Source organism: Miniopterus schreibersii (genome assembly GCF_964146895.1).
Source record: "Miniopterus schreibersii genome assembly, chromosome: 9".
Classification (NCBI taxonomy): domain Eukaryota; kingdom Metazoa; phylum Chordata; class Mammalia; order Chiroptera; family Miniopteridae; genus Miniopterus; species Miniopterus schreibersii.
The window spans coordinates 16,159,210-16,180,531 of NC_138118.1; the positions used below are offsets into that span (position 1 = coordinate 16,159,210).

The following is a 21,322-nucleotide window of genomic DNA, read 5'->3' on the forward strand; positions in this document are numbered from 1 at the left end:
TATGTTTATCTTAACTAATGCTTATAAAAGCTCTATAATACAGCCAGAGGAGGTATTATTTTCATTTTAAAGATGAAAATACAGTGGCTCAGAGAAACAAAGTGTCTTAGTTGAGATTACATAGCTAGCAAATGGCATATCCAGGTCAGGAATCGAGGTCTCATGACTTCAGGTTCTGTGTGTGTGTGTGTGTTTCAAACTACATATAAGTAAGCTGCCTCTCCATGGAGGAATTTCAGGCCATACTGAAAGCCCCTTTCCCGTCACTCCAAGTAATCAGCCTTCTTTCTTCTACTTTAGGAACTTTGCCTCTATCAAAGCACTTCTGGTAGGCTACTGATTTAACATGCTTCTAATTCTCATGGAAGGAGCAAACTAAGGAACAAAGATCTGTTCTATAACAACACCTCCCACTTGGCTGGAGGAATGGAAAGCAATTTGTATTCACAACCATTGTGATCAGAAAGCCATTTGTGTTTTGATTCTATCTTTGCTGTTTACTTAACGAGTCTCACTAGCATGTTAATCTTGAGCAAGTCAATTAACCTGAGTTGTTTCCTAATTGGTAAAATAAGAAACAAAACTTGTTTTAATACCTCTTAGCACTGCTTTGCAGATTAAATGAAATAATGGATGTAAAAATAATGTAATCTTAAAAACTACAAATTGATCTATTATTTACCTTCAGTTACAAATTCTATATAACACTTTACAGTTTACAAAGTAGTGTAACTAATCCAACTTATGATTTATACTAAGATGGGGGCTGGCCAGAGAAGCAGGCTGTTTCACAAGAAACACTTTTCGGATCCTTCTGCCATAAAGCTGAAATTTCAGCATTGAAGTTTCATTACTTTGAGTCATGACATTTTTCAGTTTTTAAAACTTTAAAAATACAAATATCTTTGTGATGAGGCCAAACCACACATCCCAGCAGCTAACATTACAAGGAAATTAAATTAAACAGTAATAGCTCTAAGACAGAAGAGACTTGGGACACCAGAACTGACAGGCTCAGAGACAATGTAATTTTCTCAATCATCCCAAACTAACCCTTTGAAATAAAACTGTCTAGAGTCCATACCTGTTTTTAGCAGTGATGTAGGACAAAATATTTTGATTGAAGAACTTCAGGATCAATGGAATGCAGTTGGCAAATACCAAATGTTGTGATACATATTCAAACTGAATTAAAAGATCAAAGTGGAAAGGGCTGCTTATTTGGGGGAGAATAGAAGGTCTGTATGAAAAAGAAAGGCAAGTATAAATTGAATATCCATTCCGAAAGTTATCCACTGTCCTCTTGTGTTATCAGTCTTCCTGCCTGGGAAGGGGGAGAATCATCTCCAGCTCTTCCATCCTACGTGAAAGGGGGCAATCTGTAATGTTACATGTTGCAAATTCCTGACCAAAAGCACAAAACATAAACAAACCAGAAAGAAAGCCCTATTACAGATCAATGGAACTGCTGTGAGATTTGCTCTTAAGCTCAACAGGAAAGGAAGGCAACCCTGAGGAAGTTGTCTTCCACACCAAACCTCTGGCTCAGTGTTTCACTGTGATTGATATAGCAAGAACAGGTGCAACTTACCACCAGCAACTGCTGACATCACTCAGCCAGCATGGAGACAACACATAGTAACCAAATGAACCACTGGAATGTGGGCTCCAGTGCCAGTCTGTATGGTTCTCTGTACTTGGAATATCAGTATTTTAAATGAATCAACAAGAGCCATTCAGTCAACAGATACTGTACTGAGAATAAGTCCAAGATCTCTTTGATGAGCTAAACACCAGAGCCCAGGGACTCCATTTTGCTCTCCTGAATCTAGATAGGGTTTGTGTCCAGGAAGACCTAGTGGAGGCAGTGTCATGAAGTTATGTGACCTGGATTTTGACCATGATACACTGAGGAGCATCAGACACAATTTTCTCCAGATCCAGAACCTAAACTGTTGGGACAGTGCAGAAACTAGGCTGAAAAAGCAGAAAATTGTGCTGTTTTAAAAACCCTAGTTCTTCCTGATTACCAAGAAGTAGCCATGGCAGCAAGCTAAGCTGCCCTCTGCCCCTGGATGTGTGGTTAGAGGAGGGGAGTCAGCTGGTGTTTCCCATTTCTCTCTTCTGCTCAAATATTTTCTCCCTGGCAGCTGACCCAGGGTTTTTTCCCAAAGCCCCAAATGGAGGAGATAATACATACTCTCTATCAAGTGATGGGAAACCTTTTTCAGTTTGAGATGTGTCTATAGCCTTGTCAGGATTCACTGACACTGGCAAGGCCCATCAAGCCACCTACCTATCTGGCTATTGAATCACATACTGCCCACCAAGAGAAAGAAGCAGACAGAAACACACATCCTCAGTTCTCTGTTCTTTCTACTAGGAACATTATCTCACATCCATCCCAACTCCTCCCAGCCCTGCTGCTGTTCAGCAAACATTAGCAGGAGAGTGAGCACCCAGGACACCCTAACACAACCAAAGATGTCTCTGAATGTACTAAAGTGGAGAAACACACTGGTCGTACAGTCAAACCTGCCATGGACACAGACCCTGCAGGGGTTTCCCTGTGCTCTAAGGACCTGCTCTTCCACCAGCAAGCTTGGTTTTGACTTTGTACGAGGAAAATAGAACAGAGCCTCTGCGCAGGAATGAAAAGTCTCTCCTCCCCATGATCTCACCACAGTGACCATCCATTCACTACTCCCATCTTCCTCTATACCTTGGTAGTGCCTACAGAACCAAGTCTAAACACCTTAGCATGGCAAACAATGGCAAGGGAAGCAGGTTAACCTTTCTTAGCTTTCGTTTCCTTATCTATAAAACAGGGATAAAATAAGACCTACCTCATAGGGTTGAGAGAATTAAATGAGATCCCACACAGGCATAACAGAGTGCTGGGCACATTATAGGTACTCAATAATGTGTGCTATTATATGTGTTATGATCTGCTCCCTGTTGTCCCCTCCAGCCTCATGTATCACCCACCAGTTCTCCCACAACCCCAGGCAGAACTCCAGCAACATTTAATCAGTCTCCAAAGGTACTTTGCTCTCTCCCTTTTGGATTTTCACAAATTAGCTTTTCCTGCTTGAAATGCTTCCTGTCCTCTTTCCTTGACAACTCCCACATTGTAGCTAACATCTCTTAAGGACTCAGGTTAACAGTCACTTCACCTCAGGCTGGATTAGGTATTTCCATATCAGCCAATGCTTTCCTGTATCACAGTCCTTATCACTCTATAACTGAATATTTATGTATCTGTATCCTTTAAAAGACCTCTAAGCCCTTAAGAGCCAGAACTGTGCCTTATTCAGAATTATATCTCAAATGTTAGAAAGGTGCTTCATGTATAGAAAACTATACTCAACATGCTTTCCCCCTCCCCTATTTTTGTAGAATGCTTGAATCTTGTCTTCCACTGTTGCAAAGCTGGCTGGGCATATTTCCAAGGAGCTAGATTCCTACCCACAATCCTCAGATAATGTTCAAAGGACATAGACTTCTACACCTTTCTAGGACAGTTCCTCTCATCCCACACCATATCTCCACCCCAAGCTTGTGCAACAGGTATTTTGATTCCCTGAGTAAGACAAAGAAAAGGCTGAAAGATGCTCAGCTGAACTACAAGGGCCCTTGTGTCCCTTCTTTGGGAGATAGGGCCTAGAGAACACCTAAGCCCTGTGGAGAAGAGCTCCTAGCTGCTCACCTGGTAGATGTGATTCAGTTTGAAGTGTTTGAGGAGTAGCAAGAGCAGGGCAGAGATACTCTTTACAATGATCTCCTTGTGCCTGTTCACATCGATGCCCAACTTCATGCTCTGGAGAACAGTGACGCTACAATGGTGATAGGAAGGGTCAATGCAGAGAGTGGCTTGAGAGAGCTCTACATAGATACATATTTGGATCAGATGCAATATACACAAGAGAGCCAGAGCTTAGGAAACCTGAATTTCTGTGCTAGGAAAACCTCCAGAGTTCCTACGGATAAGCCTGTCTGGAGAAAAGCTTCTCTGGTCTCTTTGTTTCTCTCTCTCTTTTGGCAAGCTCATCCCTTGGCAATGTCCACCCACATACCTGTGCAGCTAGTCACTGGCACTGATACTGCCCTCCAGACCCACAATTCTGAGCTAAAAAGAGCACAGCAGAGAGCAATGTAGTGGAAAGGGGCTACTGGTGGGGGAAGGCAGATCTCTTTGGAGATAATCCCTGTGTTAACCAGGTGGGGTGGGGACTAAAGAGACCCCTGAAGACAAGAGAGCTAGTATTCAGCAGCCACCCCAGCTGAAGCACTCACGGCATCTCCTCAGGCAGGACATCTGCCAGAATATTGATTGAGTCTGTCTTAGCCTTGGAGGTGGGAGCTGCAGCCAGAAGAATCTTAAGCAGAGCAATCTGGAAAGTAGAAAACAAGGAATCCATCCCATTCAATAAGGCTTTTCTTCAACACCTCAACAGCCCTATGAGAAGTGTTTTCAAGTCTTCCTCTAAGTTCTTCCCCTCAATGACCAAATACCCCCAGCCTCCAGAGGGGCAACCAGGTGCCCAGTCTTGAGAGGCCTGCCTGTTGAGACTCAGGAGCCAGAAGGACGCTTATAGGCTGCTGTGCTTCAAGACTGCTCTTTCCAAAGAGGAGCATGGAAGAAGCAAAGTGAGAGGGGCAGTGCCTAGAAATAAAATGGGAGGTATAAGCAAGATCTCACTTCTTCTACCCTTTTCCTTCCTCTAACCCTGACTATCAGCATCCTCACCATTCTCAGCCTGAGGCTATGTAGGACTTGACAGATCATAGCAGACCTTAGAAGGACTAGGGCCCCCAATGCACCCTGCACAGATCCCATCTTACTCTCCACCCCTCCAAAAGGACTAGGGAGCAGCCTCAAGTTCTCCTTCCTCTTGTAAGAGCCCTGAGGAAAGCTTGGAATTCTAATGTGTTAGAGAAAGCCTCACCTGAGGGGCAAAAGCTCAGGAAACAAGCTGAAATGATGGACATCTCAGCTTGAAATGGCTTTCAGCTGTCTGTTCCTTGGAGCAAAGAAGGGCAGCTCCTTACCATGTCCTTACCCCACCAACTCCTTACCATGTACTGGGGGAGGCTATACAGCATGCCCTGGTAGAGGATTTCACATGGCGTCTCTGGTACTACCTCTTCCCCCTATGGCAGGAAACACAGTTTACCCAAGCCATTTTCCAGTTGACCAAAGGCTATGTGAAGTGTGCCATGAAAAGAGCATTCGGCTGGGAATCAGACCTAGGTTCCAATCCTAGCTGTTAATGTCTCATTATATCACCTTGGGTAAGTTACTTTCCGTCTCTGGGTCCTAGTTTCCTCTTCTATACATCAGTTGGTTGGTTTGGATGACCTCTGAGGGCTCTTCCAGCCCTAACAAGCTATAATTCTGGTTTTCACATTATCTGAAGTCAATCTGAATTCTTCTTTCCATGTCCCATGCTGGATCAGGAGTCAGAACTCCCAACTAGGAGATGACTCAGACCACTGCTTTGCTGGACACATATGGACTTAACTCAGGCTACAGGTATGCCTGGGACACTGGGACCAAACAGCCCACACAGAGACACTTCCCATGGTGTCAAGCTGAATGCTCTGAAGCCAGGAAGGAGAGGTAGGTGACTTAATAGAGACAGTTAATAAAAAAGATGGGTAACCAATGGCCTGGAGAAGCAGGAGGAGTACTGGCTGGTAAGCTTTTAGGTGTAAACTATTTTCTTTTTTTCTCCATTAGCCCCTACAACATCCTTTCTCCTTTCTGACCAGTCCCCTCATGCACAACTCTGTTTGTCCTTTTGATGACCCCACCTAAGCCTTTTATCAGAGTAGAGAGAGAGAGGCCTCCGTGTTCAAGAGGCTACTCAAGGCCACTGTCATCTTTGGCCACTGCAGTCCTTCCTCACTCAAGGTCCCTCTATTACAGGGCAAGGATCACTGCCGTGAGAACCTAAGGTAGGGAGAAATAACGAAGCCCTTTTCATCCCACAAAACTCAGCTGCTGCTTAAATAAGCAAAAGTCTTAAATGGGCATTCAATAAAGCCTGGCAATCCTGCATGCTTGCCTTCCTGTTCTCCAAAAGGCCTACTTCATACCTTTTCCCCTTTCTCAATCCCCTTACCCCACAGCCCCTCAATAGTTGCTAACCCTGCCTCATACTTCATGGAGAAAACAGAAGCAATCAGACAAGCACACCCTCATCTTCTCATTGCCAAATCTACCAGAGAGTCTCCACCTTCCTTCTTGACATTAAGGATGAACCACCTGTGCTCCGATCAAAGGCCAACTCTCCACTTGTGCTTAGAATCTCACACTCTTTTCCTTTGTCAAATGCAAGAGTTCTGTAATTATCCCCTCTTCTGGATCATCTCTTTTAGGACACAGACATACTCCAGTACCGCCTAGCTACAAAACACTGTCCCTTGACCCCACATCCTCCTTCAGCTATCATACATTTTTTATTATCCTTCACACAATAAAATTTCTATGTTGTCTACATCAATTGTCTACCTCCTTTCGTTGCAGTCCTTTTTCCAACACAACAACTAGGCTCTTAGCCCCACCCTTTGAGGTTGCTCTTTACAGGGTCATCAGTTTTCTTCATGTTGCCAAATCCAATGGACACACCTCAATCTTATTATGCTCCATTTATCAGCAGCATTAGACACAGATGATCACTCCCTTCTTCTTGAACTTGACTTTCTTTTCTTCGCTTTTATGGTATCACAATACCCTGTATGTCCTCCCACCTCCCTGAGTGTTTTTCTTACTCCTTTGCTGGCACCTTTCCTGGCTCATCCCACCCTCAACATATTGGTGTGCCCCAGGGTTTTGTCCCGGGTTTCATCGTCTTTTCTATCTCCGCTCTCTCCCTGGGTTATCTCAGCCAGTTCTATGGCTTTTAACACTGTCCATAAGACGACAGTTCCCAAATTTATTTCTCTAGGCCAGTCCTCTCTCTAGAACTCTAGACCCATATATCTAATCGCTTCATTGCTCTGCATGGGTGTCTAATGGATATTTAAAACTTACTACGACCAAAATAGAACTCTTGATAAAACAGAACTCCCATCTTGGCAAATGGTACTTATTCTTGATTCCTCTTTTTGCCTCTCTATCCACAACCAATTGAATTGCAACTCTTGTCAGTTACACCTCCAAAAGACAACCCAAATTCATTCACTTTTCCCTAGTTCCACAATTGCTACCTGAGTACAAGTCACCATCATCTCTCACCTTGACTATTATAAGAGCTTCCTAACTGATCTTCCCACTTCCACTTTTTCCTGATCCAGTCTTTTCACAGCAGCCAGTGGTTTTTAAAAAGATAAATCAGATGTCACTCCTCTACTTAAAATCTTGAAAGACTTCCTTTTGTATTGTAAATCAACTTTAAGCTCCCTATTTTGCTTACAGGACCACATCTCTGATTCCATCTCCTACAAGCTCACCCCTCCCCTGTGCTCCAGTGGGCCACACCACATAAACCACCTTTATTCACTATATCTAATGCTCTGAGCTTGCTCTCACCTAGTTAAGGCCGTTCCCTCTGCTTGGAATGCTCTTTCCTCTGATGTTCCTATGGTCACTCCTTCTTGCATCTCATATATATCTTGGCTTAACTGTTACCTTCTCAGAGGTTTACCTACCTTGACTGCCCAATCTAAAGTACTTCACTACATGTCTCTATCATGTAATTCTATTTAAATTTTCTTTATTATATCACCCACTCATGATAGTCTTGTTTTCTCATTTAACTTTTCTCTAACTTTAACATATCATGAAATTAGGGACCTTGTCTTGCCTGGCACACAGTAAGAGCCCCAAAACATGTACACATGTCCTGTGACAGCACTGCAGACAATTTCCTCCTGCCCTCTTCCTGTGCAGGACCCCCTTAACTCACCAAAGACATGGGGCACTTCTCCAGCTCCTCCTCATTCTTGATCTGAACATCTGCGATGGAGATGTATTTGTGCTGGGGGAGATAAGACATCAACAAGGGGCTGAGGGGCTCAACCACGTGTGCCAGCTTCCTGTTTAACTTCCTCAATGCCAAGGAAACGTCCTATTTATGGGTCTGTCATCCCAAACAGGCCATGAGCTATTTGAAGGCAGCAGTATTATTCACCTTTGCATCATTAACACTGAACAAAGTGCTTCATATATAGTGTTTCTGTTTGTTACATGTTTTGAATTCATTAAAGAGCAGCAAATGCCTAAGCATTTATCTTCCACCAAAATGCAAGGGAAGCCAGGAACAGGCCTTTGCCCCGGACCACTGCCCTCAGGGTTCTGCTGCATGTGTATGTGTATATGGAGTGATGATGATGGGTGGGGTAGGGAGAATCCAAGGTCTGTGCATCTTAGTTTTTTGTGCTCACACACGTTAGATGTAGTGTAGTAGCCTGCTACTTAATCCTGGGCCTTTGGAAGTTAGTGGTCCTATAAGGAGAGAGAAGTGAGAGGAAAGGAAGTGAGGGATAGGAAGAGAGAGAGAAAGGTGGGAGGAGGGAAAAGGAATGAGAGGAAGAAAGAATAACCTTCTCATCTATCTGAATGTAGAAAACTAGTAAGTAAGGAGAGACCTGATTTCTTCTTTGGCCAAAACGCCTTCAGGGAAATGTAGAATAATAGATTCAGAATGTGTCTGGTACAAGAGCCCCACCCAATACCAAGATCTCACTAATCCAACTTGTGTTGATGGCTAAGACTGACTGCCCACCCTGGTCACCTGCTTTAGAGTCTTCACACTCTCGTGGATGGGCCTGGGTAATCCAACCAAGGTATCTGTGTCCCTGTGAAATGCAAGATACACCAGATTATAAGCTTCAAAAGTATAAAGGACTTCTCATACCCCCTGGAGTCACACAGACCATGCCACCTTCAGCTTCTGGGTCCCCCATAGTTGCTTTAGGACACAGAAGGAATGGTACACGGAAGTGTTTCTGAAAATTAGGATTTTTGTGTAGTTTTTTGGGACCCACTTTGTTCGGGAATGGTAGGTTCCTACCTAATGACACTTTTGACTGTGGAACACCAGTAACAAGGCCTTCTCAGGTTTTGTAGAGGCCAGTGGGAAGAATTCATGAGGGCGGGGGGATGGGGAAAACACCGAATCTGTTCTGACCACATCTCTTCTTCACAGAATTCTGGCTCATTAGAGCAGGAAGGGCCCCTAGGGACCATGTAATCCAATACTCTTGTGAGGAAATTGAAGCCCAAAAGGGAAATAACTTGTTGCTCAAGGCCCTACACTGACTAAGGGCATAAAAGTTCTTCTAGGAAACTGGAAGGAAAAAATTCCATGGAAAGAAACCAAAGTAGTTAATGGGAGTTGCCCATGGCCTAGTAGCTATAGGTTGCATTGTGACTACTGGGCAAAATCTTTCATTCCAAGCCACCCACTCCTCTGGTCCCATAAGAACCACTCTGTAGCCATTCTGACCATTCAGTCACTTACTGCCCCAGAGTGAATCCGATGAACTTGTTCCTGCTTAGCTCCAAGAAGTGCTCAATGTCCTTCTGTCTGAGAGGATGGTAGAGAGGCGAATCCCAAAGAAGGAAAGAAAAGCAAACCTTGAGAGAGAGAACCTTTCTGGGATCCTACCCCTCCAATTGGAACACTGGAGCATGGAGGAAGAGAATAGCCAATAGAGAGAACTTCAAACCTAGGAATTCTGACTCCTAGCCCAGTTTGTCCTTGAATACATATACCACTCCACCCCGGGTCTTCAGTGATTGAAACCCCAAAGTTCAGGGTCCCTGGCTGTATCAAACCTACCTGACCTTTGGGGCCCAAGGTAGGCCCTTGGGAAAAGCCACCCGCTCAGCAGAGAGAGGTGCCTGTGAGGGTGGAGGTGGCATCAGAGGGTCCTGCTCTAGCAGGTCTAACTCTCCATCCAAGGTTCGCTCTCCATCACCAGCAGACTCCTCTTCCTCCTCTGTGGCTGGTTCCTCAGTCTTAAAGAGATCTCTTTCATTGTAAATGTCCAGGCTGTCCTGCTTAGTAAGAAGTTGCTGGGGGTGGGGAGAGGAAGGTATGCAGAGATCTCACCCTGGGCATCCTTGTCTGTGGCCACCCTCTACCCACAGACTGTTAGAATTCAGGAAACTTGGAGTAAGAACCCAGCTTTTGTGAGTCTATCCCCTTCCTGCCTCAACCCTACTCTCCCCATCAGGCCCGATCCCAGGACAAGCAGCTCTCAGACAACCATGCCAACAGACAGGGAACAGAGCATAGATAATCCCAAAGTCATAACTACTTAGCTTTCAGAAAGAACTGATGCCATTTTTTTTCCCCCCAGCACTTTCCTTCCTAATTATGCTCTGCTTAAGTGAGCATTCAATTAGTTTGCCTTCTGTGGGCATATACCAGCTGGCTGACTGAGGAAGAAGAGGACAGCAGCTTGCTGCTAGGCAGAGGGAAGCAAGTTTGGAATTTTAAATCTTGTCACAGAAAGAAAAAGATTGGACAGAAATAGGCCAAAAAGTTAACAGTCACTGCCTCTGGTTGTTAAGATTGTGGGTGATCCCCCCCCCCCTTCCTCTCATTTTATATTTGTTCCAAATTTTCTATAATGAGTAAGCATTACTTTATAAAACAAAAAATGAAGGTTAAAGAAATCTCACTGAAGATAATGTAGGTTAGATAACTGAGTGTGACTGTCTGGCCTTGACATCTATAGTTGGTGAACTCAGGTAGATCAGGCAGGTGAGTTCATGGAAACATGGTGAGGTCTCAGTGCAACTTGTCATTTTGACCCTTCCAGAGATGTAGACTATACCTAGAACCCTAACCTGTCATGTCTCAAATGTAAGCCTTTTGTTCCAGGGCCAGGCAAAAGTGTGGTTGACTCAGAGTAAACTTTCTTGCTGCTGAGAAAATAGGAAAGTGCCTCACACCCAGATATATGGATTTTCTGGGAGACCTGTTCAGGTGCCCTGGGTCCCTATCCCCAAGATTATACCCTAACCTAACTCTTGTTCTGGGTGCTAAAGAACTCCAGGTACTGAGGTCCAGGCCAATGACCCTGTAGCAAGACATGTATCTATAATGTGACATTACAGTGTTACATCATGATAGCCTAGGAGCTGTCAGAGCTGGGGGATAGAAGCCAAAGTATAGACTCTAGGTTTCAGGTTGGTCACAGGGCCAACCAGGGGATGAGCTGGGTCATTTACTGTCCTTTCCTACCACATCCAAAGTGACTTAAAATCTTGATTTTTGGACAGCTAGTGTCCCAACACTGCTGTCTGCTTTAGTCCATACCCTTCGAGAACCACGGCGGCCTCGCAACTTGGAGGGTGGTGGTGGTGCCAGCTGAGACTCCCCCAGGTCCAGAGTGTAAGAGGGCGGGGAGGCAGCACGCATGCTCTTCACCACCTGGATACTGTCCTCGGCCAGTGGTGGCAGGCCCAATTCTGCTCGCTTCTGTACTTTGAGAGCCTGTAGATGCTCAAATCCACCGAGGGTAAACTAAGGGGTAAACAAGAAAGGGACAGAGAAGAGAGAGGAAGGGAGGGAAGTCAGAGAGAGTAAGGTCAGGAAAGCATGGATGGAGACAAACAACCACAACCTCCAGTCCCCCTCAGACCCTATCCTTATATTAGGAAGTAATAAAACAGGAAGGGGCAAATGTGGTTACTAGTCTGAGGAACTCAGGCATCAGGATAAAGCATTATTTACTGACCCAGGGCTGGAAATATCATCAGAAATTAGGAAAGGGACGCCTAAGGGCCTCCACTGAAAAAACAGGAAAATGTGTCTCCTTCTTTTAAGGAACACATCCAGATGCTAAACTCCCAGTCACTCAATTTCCTCTGCAGTCATGGGGGAACTGCCTCTTGAAGTTGGGGAGCTTTAAGAGGCAGTTCCCCCTATGAAGCCAGTCCTGTGGGGTGGGAGACAGAGATGAAGGATCAGGTTGAATAATTAGTAACAACTACCACCATACATTTATAGGGACTTGATACTTGTTGTTTCTTTAAGGCAAATCCTCTGTTTATCTGGATGGAGGGCAGGCACTAATCCTCGCATTTTATAGTTAGAGAAATTGAAGTGCAGAGTTGCCCAAGGTTGTCAGTATGAGATGAGGCCAGATTTCCCAACTCTTACCAGTGTTCTTTCCACAAAATATCAGTTCTATCAGGGGAAGATGCAATGACACCCCAATTCATAGAGTGGCATCTCTTTTCAATCCAACAGAAATGGATAACCTGCTCTAACAGAACATCTGATTTCTCTAGGACAGCCTTGTTGCACCTCCATTGGCTAACAGGTGCCCTAGTCTTCTGCCTAGCTCCTGCCTACAAAATCAGAATAGAAGAAACTGAGGTAGCAGAGGGTACTGCTGATCTGATGAGTTGAGAGTAAGGAGAATGAACCACTCACCATGACCACCTTCCAGAGCAGAAGCAGGACCTTCTTTATGGGGAAGTGGGGAGCCAGGCCACTGCAGAACTTGGTAACCATGGAGAAAAGCAGAAGGGCAAAAGGCTCCTCATTATGCATGGAGAAGCCTGGAGGGTGTGGAGAAAGGCATATGAGAAAGTGAGGATGAGGTAACTGAAAACCTGCCCCAATAGTCCTGATTCTGGATGCACTCACCACCTCTAAAGAATTGAGTACTTGGTCCTGAGAAGGAGGCTTAGGGAGTCCCCAGAGGGAAGCCCCTCAAGGGCAGGAAGTGAGGCCATGGAGGTAAAATGGCTCAGCTCCCAAAGCTTGGGGTGGATACCAAACTAAAAGTAACAGTAATAAAGATGTTACTTTCTGGCTGAAGGATTCAATGCATTTTGTGGATCACAACTCACATTCCCACATCAATGAATCATATTGGCTTTCATATCTTATCCCTCTCCAATGACACCAACTTACATTTGAACAGAGTTCAGTTTTCAAGGTGATTCAACTCATTTTTTTCACATGGGATTCATGATAGAATGGGACAGGGATGCCTTTCCCCATTTACAACCAAGGGAATTATGGCATAGAGAAGATATTTGACTGGTCCTAGCTCACAGACACAGGGCAATCAAGGCAGGACCTCACGCCTGCTGTGCCATATCTGTCCTAAAAAGATGTTAATTCAGGAGAAGAAAAAAAAAGGCTGCCTTTCTCTCTTAGGCAGATGTTATGCTTCCCTTCCACCACCGGCACCCCATCCTCACCCTTCCTTAGGGCCACTTCTTACTCAATTCAGTGCGGAAGGTCTCCCGGGCTGTCCTCCACCCGCAGGAGTCTGTTTCTCGCTCCAGGCGGATATTTTCCACCATTAGGTACATGACACTCAGCAGCACCCTGGGATTATAGAAGGGTCACAAGAGGAGCCCAAGGCAGCTCCCAGCCTATAATCAGAGACCTCAGTGGTAGTGTCTGGAAGCCCAACCCAGTTGAATTAGCAATTTCTAGTGGTCTGGGTACATCTAGAATTTGAGCAAAGAGTAACCCATTGCTAACCATCCCATTCCAATCCCATGGCCAGCCCCACTCACCGGAGCTCTGTGCTATCAGCAATGGAGATGGCTGGTTTCCGAAGAGCACTGCTACAGGCCTGGCTGTTGCTGCCATGGGAAAGAGGGAGAGAATGAGAACCTATAAGGCCTCTTTACTCACTGTGTTCCCACTGATCATACCCACAAACATGAGTACCTGCTATGCCCTGGCTATGCAGCTATAAAGAAATTGGTCTAAGGTAAAGGAGCCCATAGAATTCCTCTGCCACCTCAGCAAATCTTTATCTGTGGTGAAGATGGGCAAGGGCAGGGTCTGTGATATTCATCTGTGATATTCACTCCTCTTGAAATCCCCACTGTGGCTAGTACTGTGCTGGATACAAAATAGATGCTAACCAACACTTGATGAATAATAAACAGATTGCACCCTATCTAAAACTCCTGGGTGATAGATGTGAAACAAAATGAGGATTCGATACAGTGCTAGGAGCAGATAAAGCCACCTCTGGAGCTATAACCCATGAGGGAAAGAATTGGGCACATGATAGGAATTCTTCCTGTCCCTCTTGGGTCAGGTTCTCAGCCAGAAAAGTTTTCATGGATTCCAGAGTTAGGCTGAGATGTTTGGATAAAAAGACAACCCACCCAAGATAGGCCCCTGAAGCCCAGGATTGAAGTTGTAAGTGGGGCAGAAGCAGCTGATGAGCCCAACCTTAGGGAGGAGAACAGAATATCAGAGAATATGGCTGAACGGAGGGGAACTGTCTCTGTAAGTGATGGACTGAGATGTGAATAGACCCAGATCCACATAGGGGTCTCGAAAGTAAGGGAATCAGCATAGGACATGAGCACCCTTCAAGGAAGGGGGTTGTCTAGGCCAACCCTCCCCTAAGGCTTCTCACTCGATTTCCATGTGGAGTAGCTCCAAGAACGCCGAGAAGGTCCCCATCTGATAGAGCAGGAAGCAGTTGTACCTGGACCAGTGTAGCACATCGACCTCTGAATCACATTCCCCAAAGGTGCCTAAAGGAACAGACAGTGCCATAGGGTTGAGGGGGAGGGGTTATCTCAGTTCTTTCCACCCTGCTCCATGATTTTAGGACCATCTTCCAACATCCTGTGCAACAATCAGACTGATAAATGTAGGGCACAGGGCCCCCAGAACTTTCTGGAATGAGGCAGGGGAGAGGAAAGACAGAATTCAGGGTTAGGTCCAATGTGCTCATCAATGGCCTATTTTAAGTATGAGTTCTCTGAGAAGTAGATCCAGAGATGAAAATTCAACTACAAGCATTTTGTTTAGGAGTTGATCCCAGGAACCATCAGTAGAGAAGTGGGGAAGTGATATAGGGAAGAGAAGGCAGCCAAGAGCTCAATCCCAGGTAGAGGGGAGCTCTGGGAAACAGTATAAACCACACAACTCAGAATCATCTTACCCAAGAGGTACTTGGGCTATTTATCCACTAACTCCTGTCAGTCACTGATGAGTGCTGCTGGACTAGGGGAGCACATTAATTCCCCAGCACTCCTCACTGCACTATGGTGGGGCAGAGAAAGCCCTCAGGAAAAAAGATGAAGGTACTGGCACCTAGAAGTTGGTCATAGCACCAGACCCAATAGATATGGTTGGGCACTGACTTGTTTGCTATAGTCTTCCTGTCATATAATGTCCACTCTCTCTCCATTTAGGATTTTTATAGTTTTTTAGCTCCCAACTAGTTAGTTCTGCCAACAGTCCTCTTAAATATAATTTCGCAGTTAATTTTACTATTCCAACAAGGCTATCTTATTTCTCTTTCCAACACCTGGTAATACTTCTCTTCTGGAAAACTTTCCTCAATTAATCTCACTGAGTTCTGATTATCTTCAAATTACTCACAGCATCCATTCCTGCTGCTATTTTGGCTTGAACTTTCTAAATGCCAACAAGAAACAATGCAGAGGGTCCATATATGCATCTGTGGCATGCCCCTGCCTTCCCTCAGTGTCAGGGGCAGGTCACAGATGATAAAAGAAACCTCCATGCTCAGCTGGTAGTACACTGTCAGCTCTCGCCACACTGACACTCTTGCTAGTCTCAATATGATTACAGCCCAGGTTAAGGAAAAGAGGAGCTATACAAAATCCTGATACGCCTTATAAGATAAAGGCCGATTCTAAGGGATCCAGAAGAGTACCTATTACCATCTCCTCATCTTCTTCATAAGCACCAGGTTACTCCTAGCACAGGACAAGGTCTGTCCTTGAAAGGCAAGGACCTTGTTTTCCCAGTATGACTTGCCTCATCCTACTCCTGATAACACCATTTTTCTCATAAAGTTGGCAAAGGTGATCACTCACCTTGGGCCAGGTAGAGAACAGCTCGGGCCACCTTTAGTCGCTGCTCTCTACTGACCACCTCCAGCCGGTCCAGGAGTCCCATCACATAGGCCTTCTGGGAATCTTCCTCCAACTCCAGCCACTCCTTGCCCTGCACTGGGGACAGGCCATATAGATCCAATGTCAGCTGCTGCCTCTCCTTCCTGGAAAAGCTCCTGATAGCAAATCCACCTCTAATTTCAGCCCACTACAAATTCTCTTCAAAAGCTTTCCTTATTTAGATAAGAAAAAATAAAGGATGGGAAAAGTAAATGATCCAAAAAGTTTTTGCCTGAACCCACTCTGCTGCCTCATCTTCTTCTACATCCCCTCCACCCTCCACACATAGCCTATACTGTTCTATATCTCTGCCTTTCTTCAAGCTGTTCCCTCTGTCTTCCTACATATGAATTCCTATTAATCATTACAGATCAAATACAAAATTACCTCCTTCCCACAAATGCTCCTGCCAGAAGCTTTGTCCCTGAAAATACCTTTTACTTCTAACACTTAACCATTTCCTCTTGGCCTGAATTAGTTTTGTGATATACACATCTCCCCTTTGCTATCTAACTACAATCTCTTTGAAAGCACTTCAAATTCACTCCTGCCTCCTGCATCTCTGGAATAGAACAGGATACTCACCACACATTTGTTGAGTTGAAAATTGAATTGCGACTGACCAAATAAAGAAATGGAGGTCTGAGAGAATCAGTGAGGACACATGAAATTATTATTAGATGCTATTAAGAGTGAGGCAGAGTTGGAAGCAGGGGTTGAACATTAAGGTCAAAGACTAGGCTAGGCACAGGGGTTCTACCAGGCATCAGGGCACCAGCCAACCCCACTTCCCCATCCCTCTGCCCCCTTGGCCCTTTACATCAGGGAAAGGAACCCAGCTCAGGTTTCTCTTGCTTCCACTCCATGGGTTCTCCACCTGAGATATAGGAAACTCTGTCCCATATGCAAGACGGGATAGAGAAGTTATTGGTTATGGAGAGGATGAAGAAGGATCATACTTTGCTTCGGTTTTTTTCTAGATCAGATGGGGATATCATGAAGAAAAAAAGCAAGTCTCTACAAATAAGGGTCTGGGGTCACCTTGAGTCTTGAAATCTTCTTCAAAGCACCTCCTGTTAGTGGTGAATTCCAAGTTTTCAGTGTAGCTATATAATTCTGTGGCAGAAAAGATAGGACAGAGTCACAAGCATTCTATTGACCCTTACTGAAGGGGTCTGAGGTAGAGAGGGTGGCATGAAAGAGCTAAAGCTTCCAATACATTCCTGTGTCCAAGTCAATCCAGAGCCAGCTTCCTCCCTTTTGGAGCAGTTAAAAATAGCCACTTGTGTCCCTGGGTGATTAAACCATCAAACCTGTCCTCCTCCTGCCAGCTGGCTGCTACAGAAGAGAAAGCAGGCTTCAACATTTCGTGAGGGCCAGGAGGAGGGTTGGAGCTAAGAGGGCTTAATGTTATCACTCCTATTTCTTAGGGCTGCAACCCCTTCTGCTTGTCGACCCACACTGGGACTACCCTGTCTCTAAGAAAGAGGAGGGCAACACAGCTCCTGAAATTTAGAGGAAAGACCTTTGTGCTAGTCAAGGAGCCAGGGTGAGGGCTGGAGAATATGCATTAGATGGTTCTTTGGGGTTGGAGAGAATGCATTCTCTCCCTGCTAAGTTTCCCCGAAGGGTATAGAAGTTTAGGTTCCTGCTCACAGCCACCTAGGCAGAGATAGCATCAAACCATGTAGAGCAGCTATGGTTGCCAAAGGGCTGCCTGTGTCCAGGAAAATCTAACTTCACTAACAGTAGTCTCTCAATAAAAAATGCTTATGTGAAATAAAAATGCCCTTTCCCCCTCCATATACACACACTCCAGAAAATTATTACCAGTACCCTCATCTTACAGAGGATGAAGAACTGAAGTTGAGAAATCAATAGGTGTTAAGACAGATTTCCTTAAAACCCTGTTCCCTAACTGAGACCTTTGCTGGAAATTTAACTAGGTCACAGATAATTCGCAGAGCAAGAGAAATTCACTTCTGTTACAGCCAGCTGTCTAATGGTTGAGAAACACCTTGTCTGGGAGCCAGGGCTGCTTTTTTTTTTTAATTTTGAGAGAGAGATGAGAAACATCGATCAGTTGCTCCCGCATGTGTCCTGACCAGGGATCAAACTGGCAACCTGGGTATGTGCCCTGACCGGGAATCAAACCTGCCACCTTTTGGTGTACAGGATGATGCTCCAACCAACTAAGCCACACTGGCCAAGGCTGGGAGGCAGGGCTTTTGAGTCCTGAGTTCCAGAATCTCAGAGTTACCGGAAATAAGTCCCATCTCTCAATCTTAAATTCTTCAGTCATTATTGGGTAGTGTGTGTGCGTATTTATTTAAGAGTAGAGAACAAACCCAGTCAGAAAAGGGAACAGCCTCTTAGGTACTAAACTTTGTTTTTGTTTTCAAACTTTAGATCATGAACTTTCATTTATAGATATATATAGACTACATAGAAGACATCTGTGTATCGTTTACCCAGATTAAACAAATATGAACACTTGTCATATTTGCTTCAGACATCTAAAGTTCCCTCTTCCTCTCTAGTCTATCTTATTTCCCTCTCTAGATGTAACCACTATAATGAAATTGGTCTGTATGCTTCACATGCCTATTTTTATTCTTTATGTGCCTATAAATAACATGTTGTTTTAAAAGTTTTTATCCAAGCAGTATCCATCATATTGTATAAATTATTTTTTCTTAGAAACTTTTTTATTATGTGTCTTTCTATAGTTTCTTACAAGAAAAACATGATGAACACATCCATTCACTTTATTGACATGGCTCTCAAACAAGTGTGCGACTGGACTGCCTAGAAACATCTTTTAGACTCATATGTTTAGGCAGCTTGATGCATGTATAAATTATTTTGTCGGTATTTCTTTTCTCCCTTCTACATTATGTTTTTAACATTTATTAATATTGAAACATATTGATATAGGTCAATTATTTTAATGACTGTAGATTGATATACTAGTTTATTCATTCCCCTACTAAGTTGTTTACCATTTTCCACAATGGCTGCAATAAACATCTTTGTACATGTTTTCTTGTGCCCAAGTGTTTTTTTAAAGTATACATCTAGATCACTGGGTCATAATAAGTGTGCATCTTCAACTTTGCTAGATATGACCAAACTGCTTTCCAATTTTATACTCTGTTTCCTTATGCCAAGCAGTATATAAAAACACTCATTTCTCTGCACCCTCACCAAGCCCAGGCTTTTAAGTTTTGCAATTTGATGAATGAAATATAATATTGCATTATTTTCATTTACTTTTCCCCATTTACTAATGTAGTTGAACATCTTTTCATGTATTTATTGACTGTATATTTTATAAATTCCTATTCATATTCTTTGACCACTTCTCTTTTGATCACTTCTCTACTGGGTGGTTCTCCTCTTCTCTCTCTCTCCCACCTTCTCCCCCGACATTCTGTATTCTAATCTTTTGTTGGTTATTAAACTTAGCTCTCTATTTCTGTCACTCATCACAAAATTTATTCCCTGTGCTTATTCACAAGAACTTCTTTAAAAACATTTGTCTCTTTTCTTTGAAAAAATCATGTCTCAAAGTGTCACTTCCATGTGACAGAATATTTAACTTTCACACCATCTCCATCCAAAGCTCATTTATTAATAACTGGCATTCACAGCATGTGTAACATGGAGGCCCTTAATGTGAGGACATCACATTTAGCCTAACCTTAAAAATCCAGAGAGAAACAGCCCAGCACTGAAAAAAGAATGGGATCACTTAACTCCAGCTCAGAAACATCCAAACACAGCTCCACTCTGATGGCTATAGGTGACATGCCCAGCCTTGCTCAGCTGGCCAGTTGTATATAGAATTTTTCTTCACTGCTGAGATTTATTTAAGGGGCAGGTGTTAGGGGAAGGCAGCAAGACAGAGGTAGAAGAGAAAAGGAGAGAGGGTGGAATAGAGAAGGAGAGGGTGGCAGGAAGAAGGGGGCATGCAAAGATGTGGGCAAATATGGGAAGAGAAAGAGAGGAAAAATAGGAGAATGTGGAGAGAACAGATTTGAGAGTGCACCAGAAGAGAATAAAGAGGGTAAGCAGAAAACAGTGACAGAATGAAAGAATGGAGAATACCATAGCCAAGGGAGAATTCACAGAAAGAAATGTGAAAGCGAACAAAGAGATCTTTAGCACTGGAGGGTGGAGAGAAGAGGGAATGTGGAGAACAGCCCTTGTTCTATAGCCACTTGTTGAGAACAGACAAGCTGCCAAGGGAGGTGACAAGCGCCTTCCCTCTCCCTCCTGGCCATCTTCCACTCTCTACAGACCCATCTACCTCATACCTGACAACTCTGCTGCATGCCCATCTGCGTCTCCATACTCAAATTCCAGAGTGGGGCAGTCCACAGAGCCCTGCAACGGAGAAATCTTTGAGGTAACTTGGGGAAAGGGTTGACAAAAGAAGATTATACCCTCATTTCGCTTTCGTCCCCTCTTGGAGGCCAAGGTTAGAGATCAGGGAGGCAGCTAGGAGAGTCCCATCTGTGCCTTTCATCTAACCTCCTACAAGCCTAAATTTGAGGCTCAGTGCAGAGTGGGGCTCAAGATTCCTACATAGAATCAGAAACTCTGGGTAAAGGGCCAGGATGGAGAACAGATAGGAAAGCTACAATCAGTGCCCATATCTGATCTATATACACAAAGACCAGAAGAGCATCTGGCTGATCTTTAGAAAAACGAGATGGACAAAAACAAGAGGTGAACTATGTTCTAACTTCAGTTCTGTCAGTAACCCACTGTATGATTTTGGGCAAATATCATTCTATGGATCATAGTTCCTCATCTGTAAAAAGAGGTCCTTCAGCTCTAATGTTCCAAACTTTAGGATTGTCATATAAGGTAGCATTTCTACTCCAAGTTGTATTAAAACTAGATTTCCTATGATGGTGTATATATAAATTAATATAATCCCCTAACCTCTTTAAGCATTTTGGGGTATTTCCTACCAGTATATATTAATATATCTGAGTTTTAAAATTTTGAATCTCAGCTCTGTAACATACTCTGTCGCACATTATGTGATCTTGAACAAATTACTTAACCTCTCAGTGTGGTATAAAAAAATATATTTGGCCTTTTCCCCCCACCCCCCTGCCATTTCTGGCACAGAACTCCTAAAATCTCTGGAATTTCCTGAGTGATGGGAGTGTCTGTTATTCATAAGGAGCCTTGTCAACCATACTTGTGTTTAAGCTAATGAGGTGACTCAACATGAACCCAAAGGGAGTTTCAAAGGAGGGGCTGGCCCTACCTCCAGGGAGAAAGGAGGCTGGAGATTGAGTTCAATCAAAAGGCCAGTAGTTTAATCAACCATGCCTAGGTAATAAAACTTCATATAAAAACCATAAAACAATGAGGTTTGGGCAAACCAACATGCTAGGAGGGTGATGCCCCTGAGAGGGC

General features: G+C 44.1%; 1 protein-coding gene across 4 annotated transcripts in view; it reads right to left on the reverse strand.

The window, feature by feature from the left end:
- The window catches only part of STRIP2 (striatin interacting protein 2), a 46,082-nt gene that overhangs the window by 20,612 nt on the left and 4,148 nt on the right, over positions 1 to 21,322 (reverse strand). Inside the window, exons 2-17 of one of the 4 annotated variants that reach the window (XM_081146330.1) lie at positions 20,203 to 20,272; positions 16,925 to 16,999; positions 15,806 to 15,940; positions 14,368 to 14,488; positions 13,505 to 13,573; positions 13,204 to 13,310; positions 12,402 to 12,529; positions 11,280 to 11,486; positions 9,792 to 10,027; positions 9,471 to 9,536; positions 8,742 to 8,805; positions 7,914 to 7,985; positions 5,080 to 5,154; positions 4,297 to 4,394; positions 3,710 to 3,836; positions 1,085 to 1,185 (exon numbers count right to left, since the gene is read on the reverse strand). In XM_081146330.1, the coding sequence (XP_081002456.1) occupies positions 1,085 to 1,185; positions 3,710 to 3,836; positions 4,297 to 4,394; positions 5,080 to 5,154; positions 7,914 to 7,985; positions 8,742 to 8,805; positions 9,471 to 9,536; positions 9,792 to 10,027; positions 11,280 to 11,486; positions 12,402 to 12,529; positions 13,204 to 13,310; positions 13,505 to 13,573; positions 14,368 to 14,488; positions 15,806 to 15,940; positions 16,925 to 16,999; positions 20,203 to 20,272 (1,751 nt within the window). The remainder of the gene's footprint in view (positions 1 to 1,084; positions 1,186 to 3,709; positions 3,837 to 4,296; positions 4,395 to 5,079; positions 5,155 to 7,913; positions 7,986 to 8,741; positions 8,806 to 9,470; positions 9,537 to 9,791; positions 10,028 to 11,279; positions 11,487 to 12,401; positions 12,530 to 13,203; positions 13,311 to 13,504; positions 13,574 to 14,367; positions 14,489 to 15,805; positions 15,941 to 16,924; positions 17,000 to 20,202; positions 20,273 to 21,322) is intronic. The other 3 variants (XM_081146331.1, XM_081146332.1, XM_081146333.1) reach the window with 3 other exon arrangements.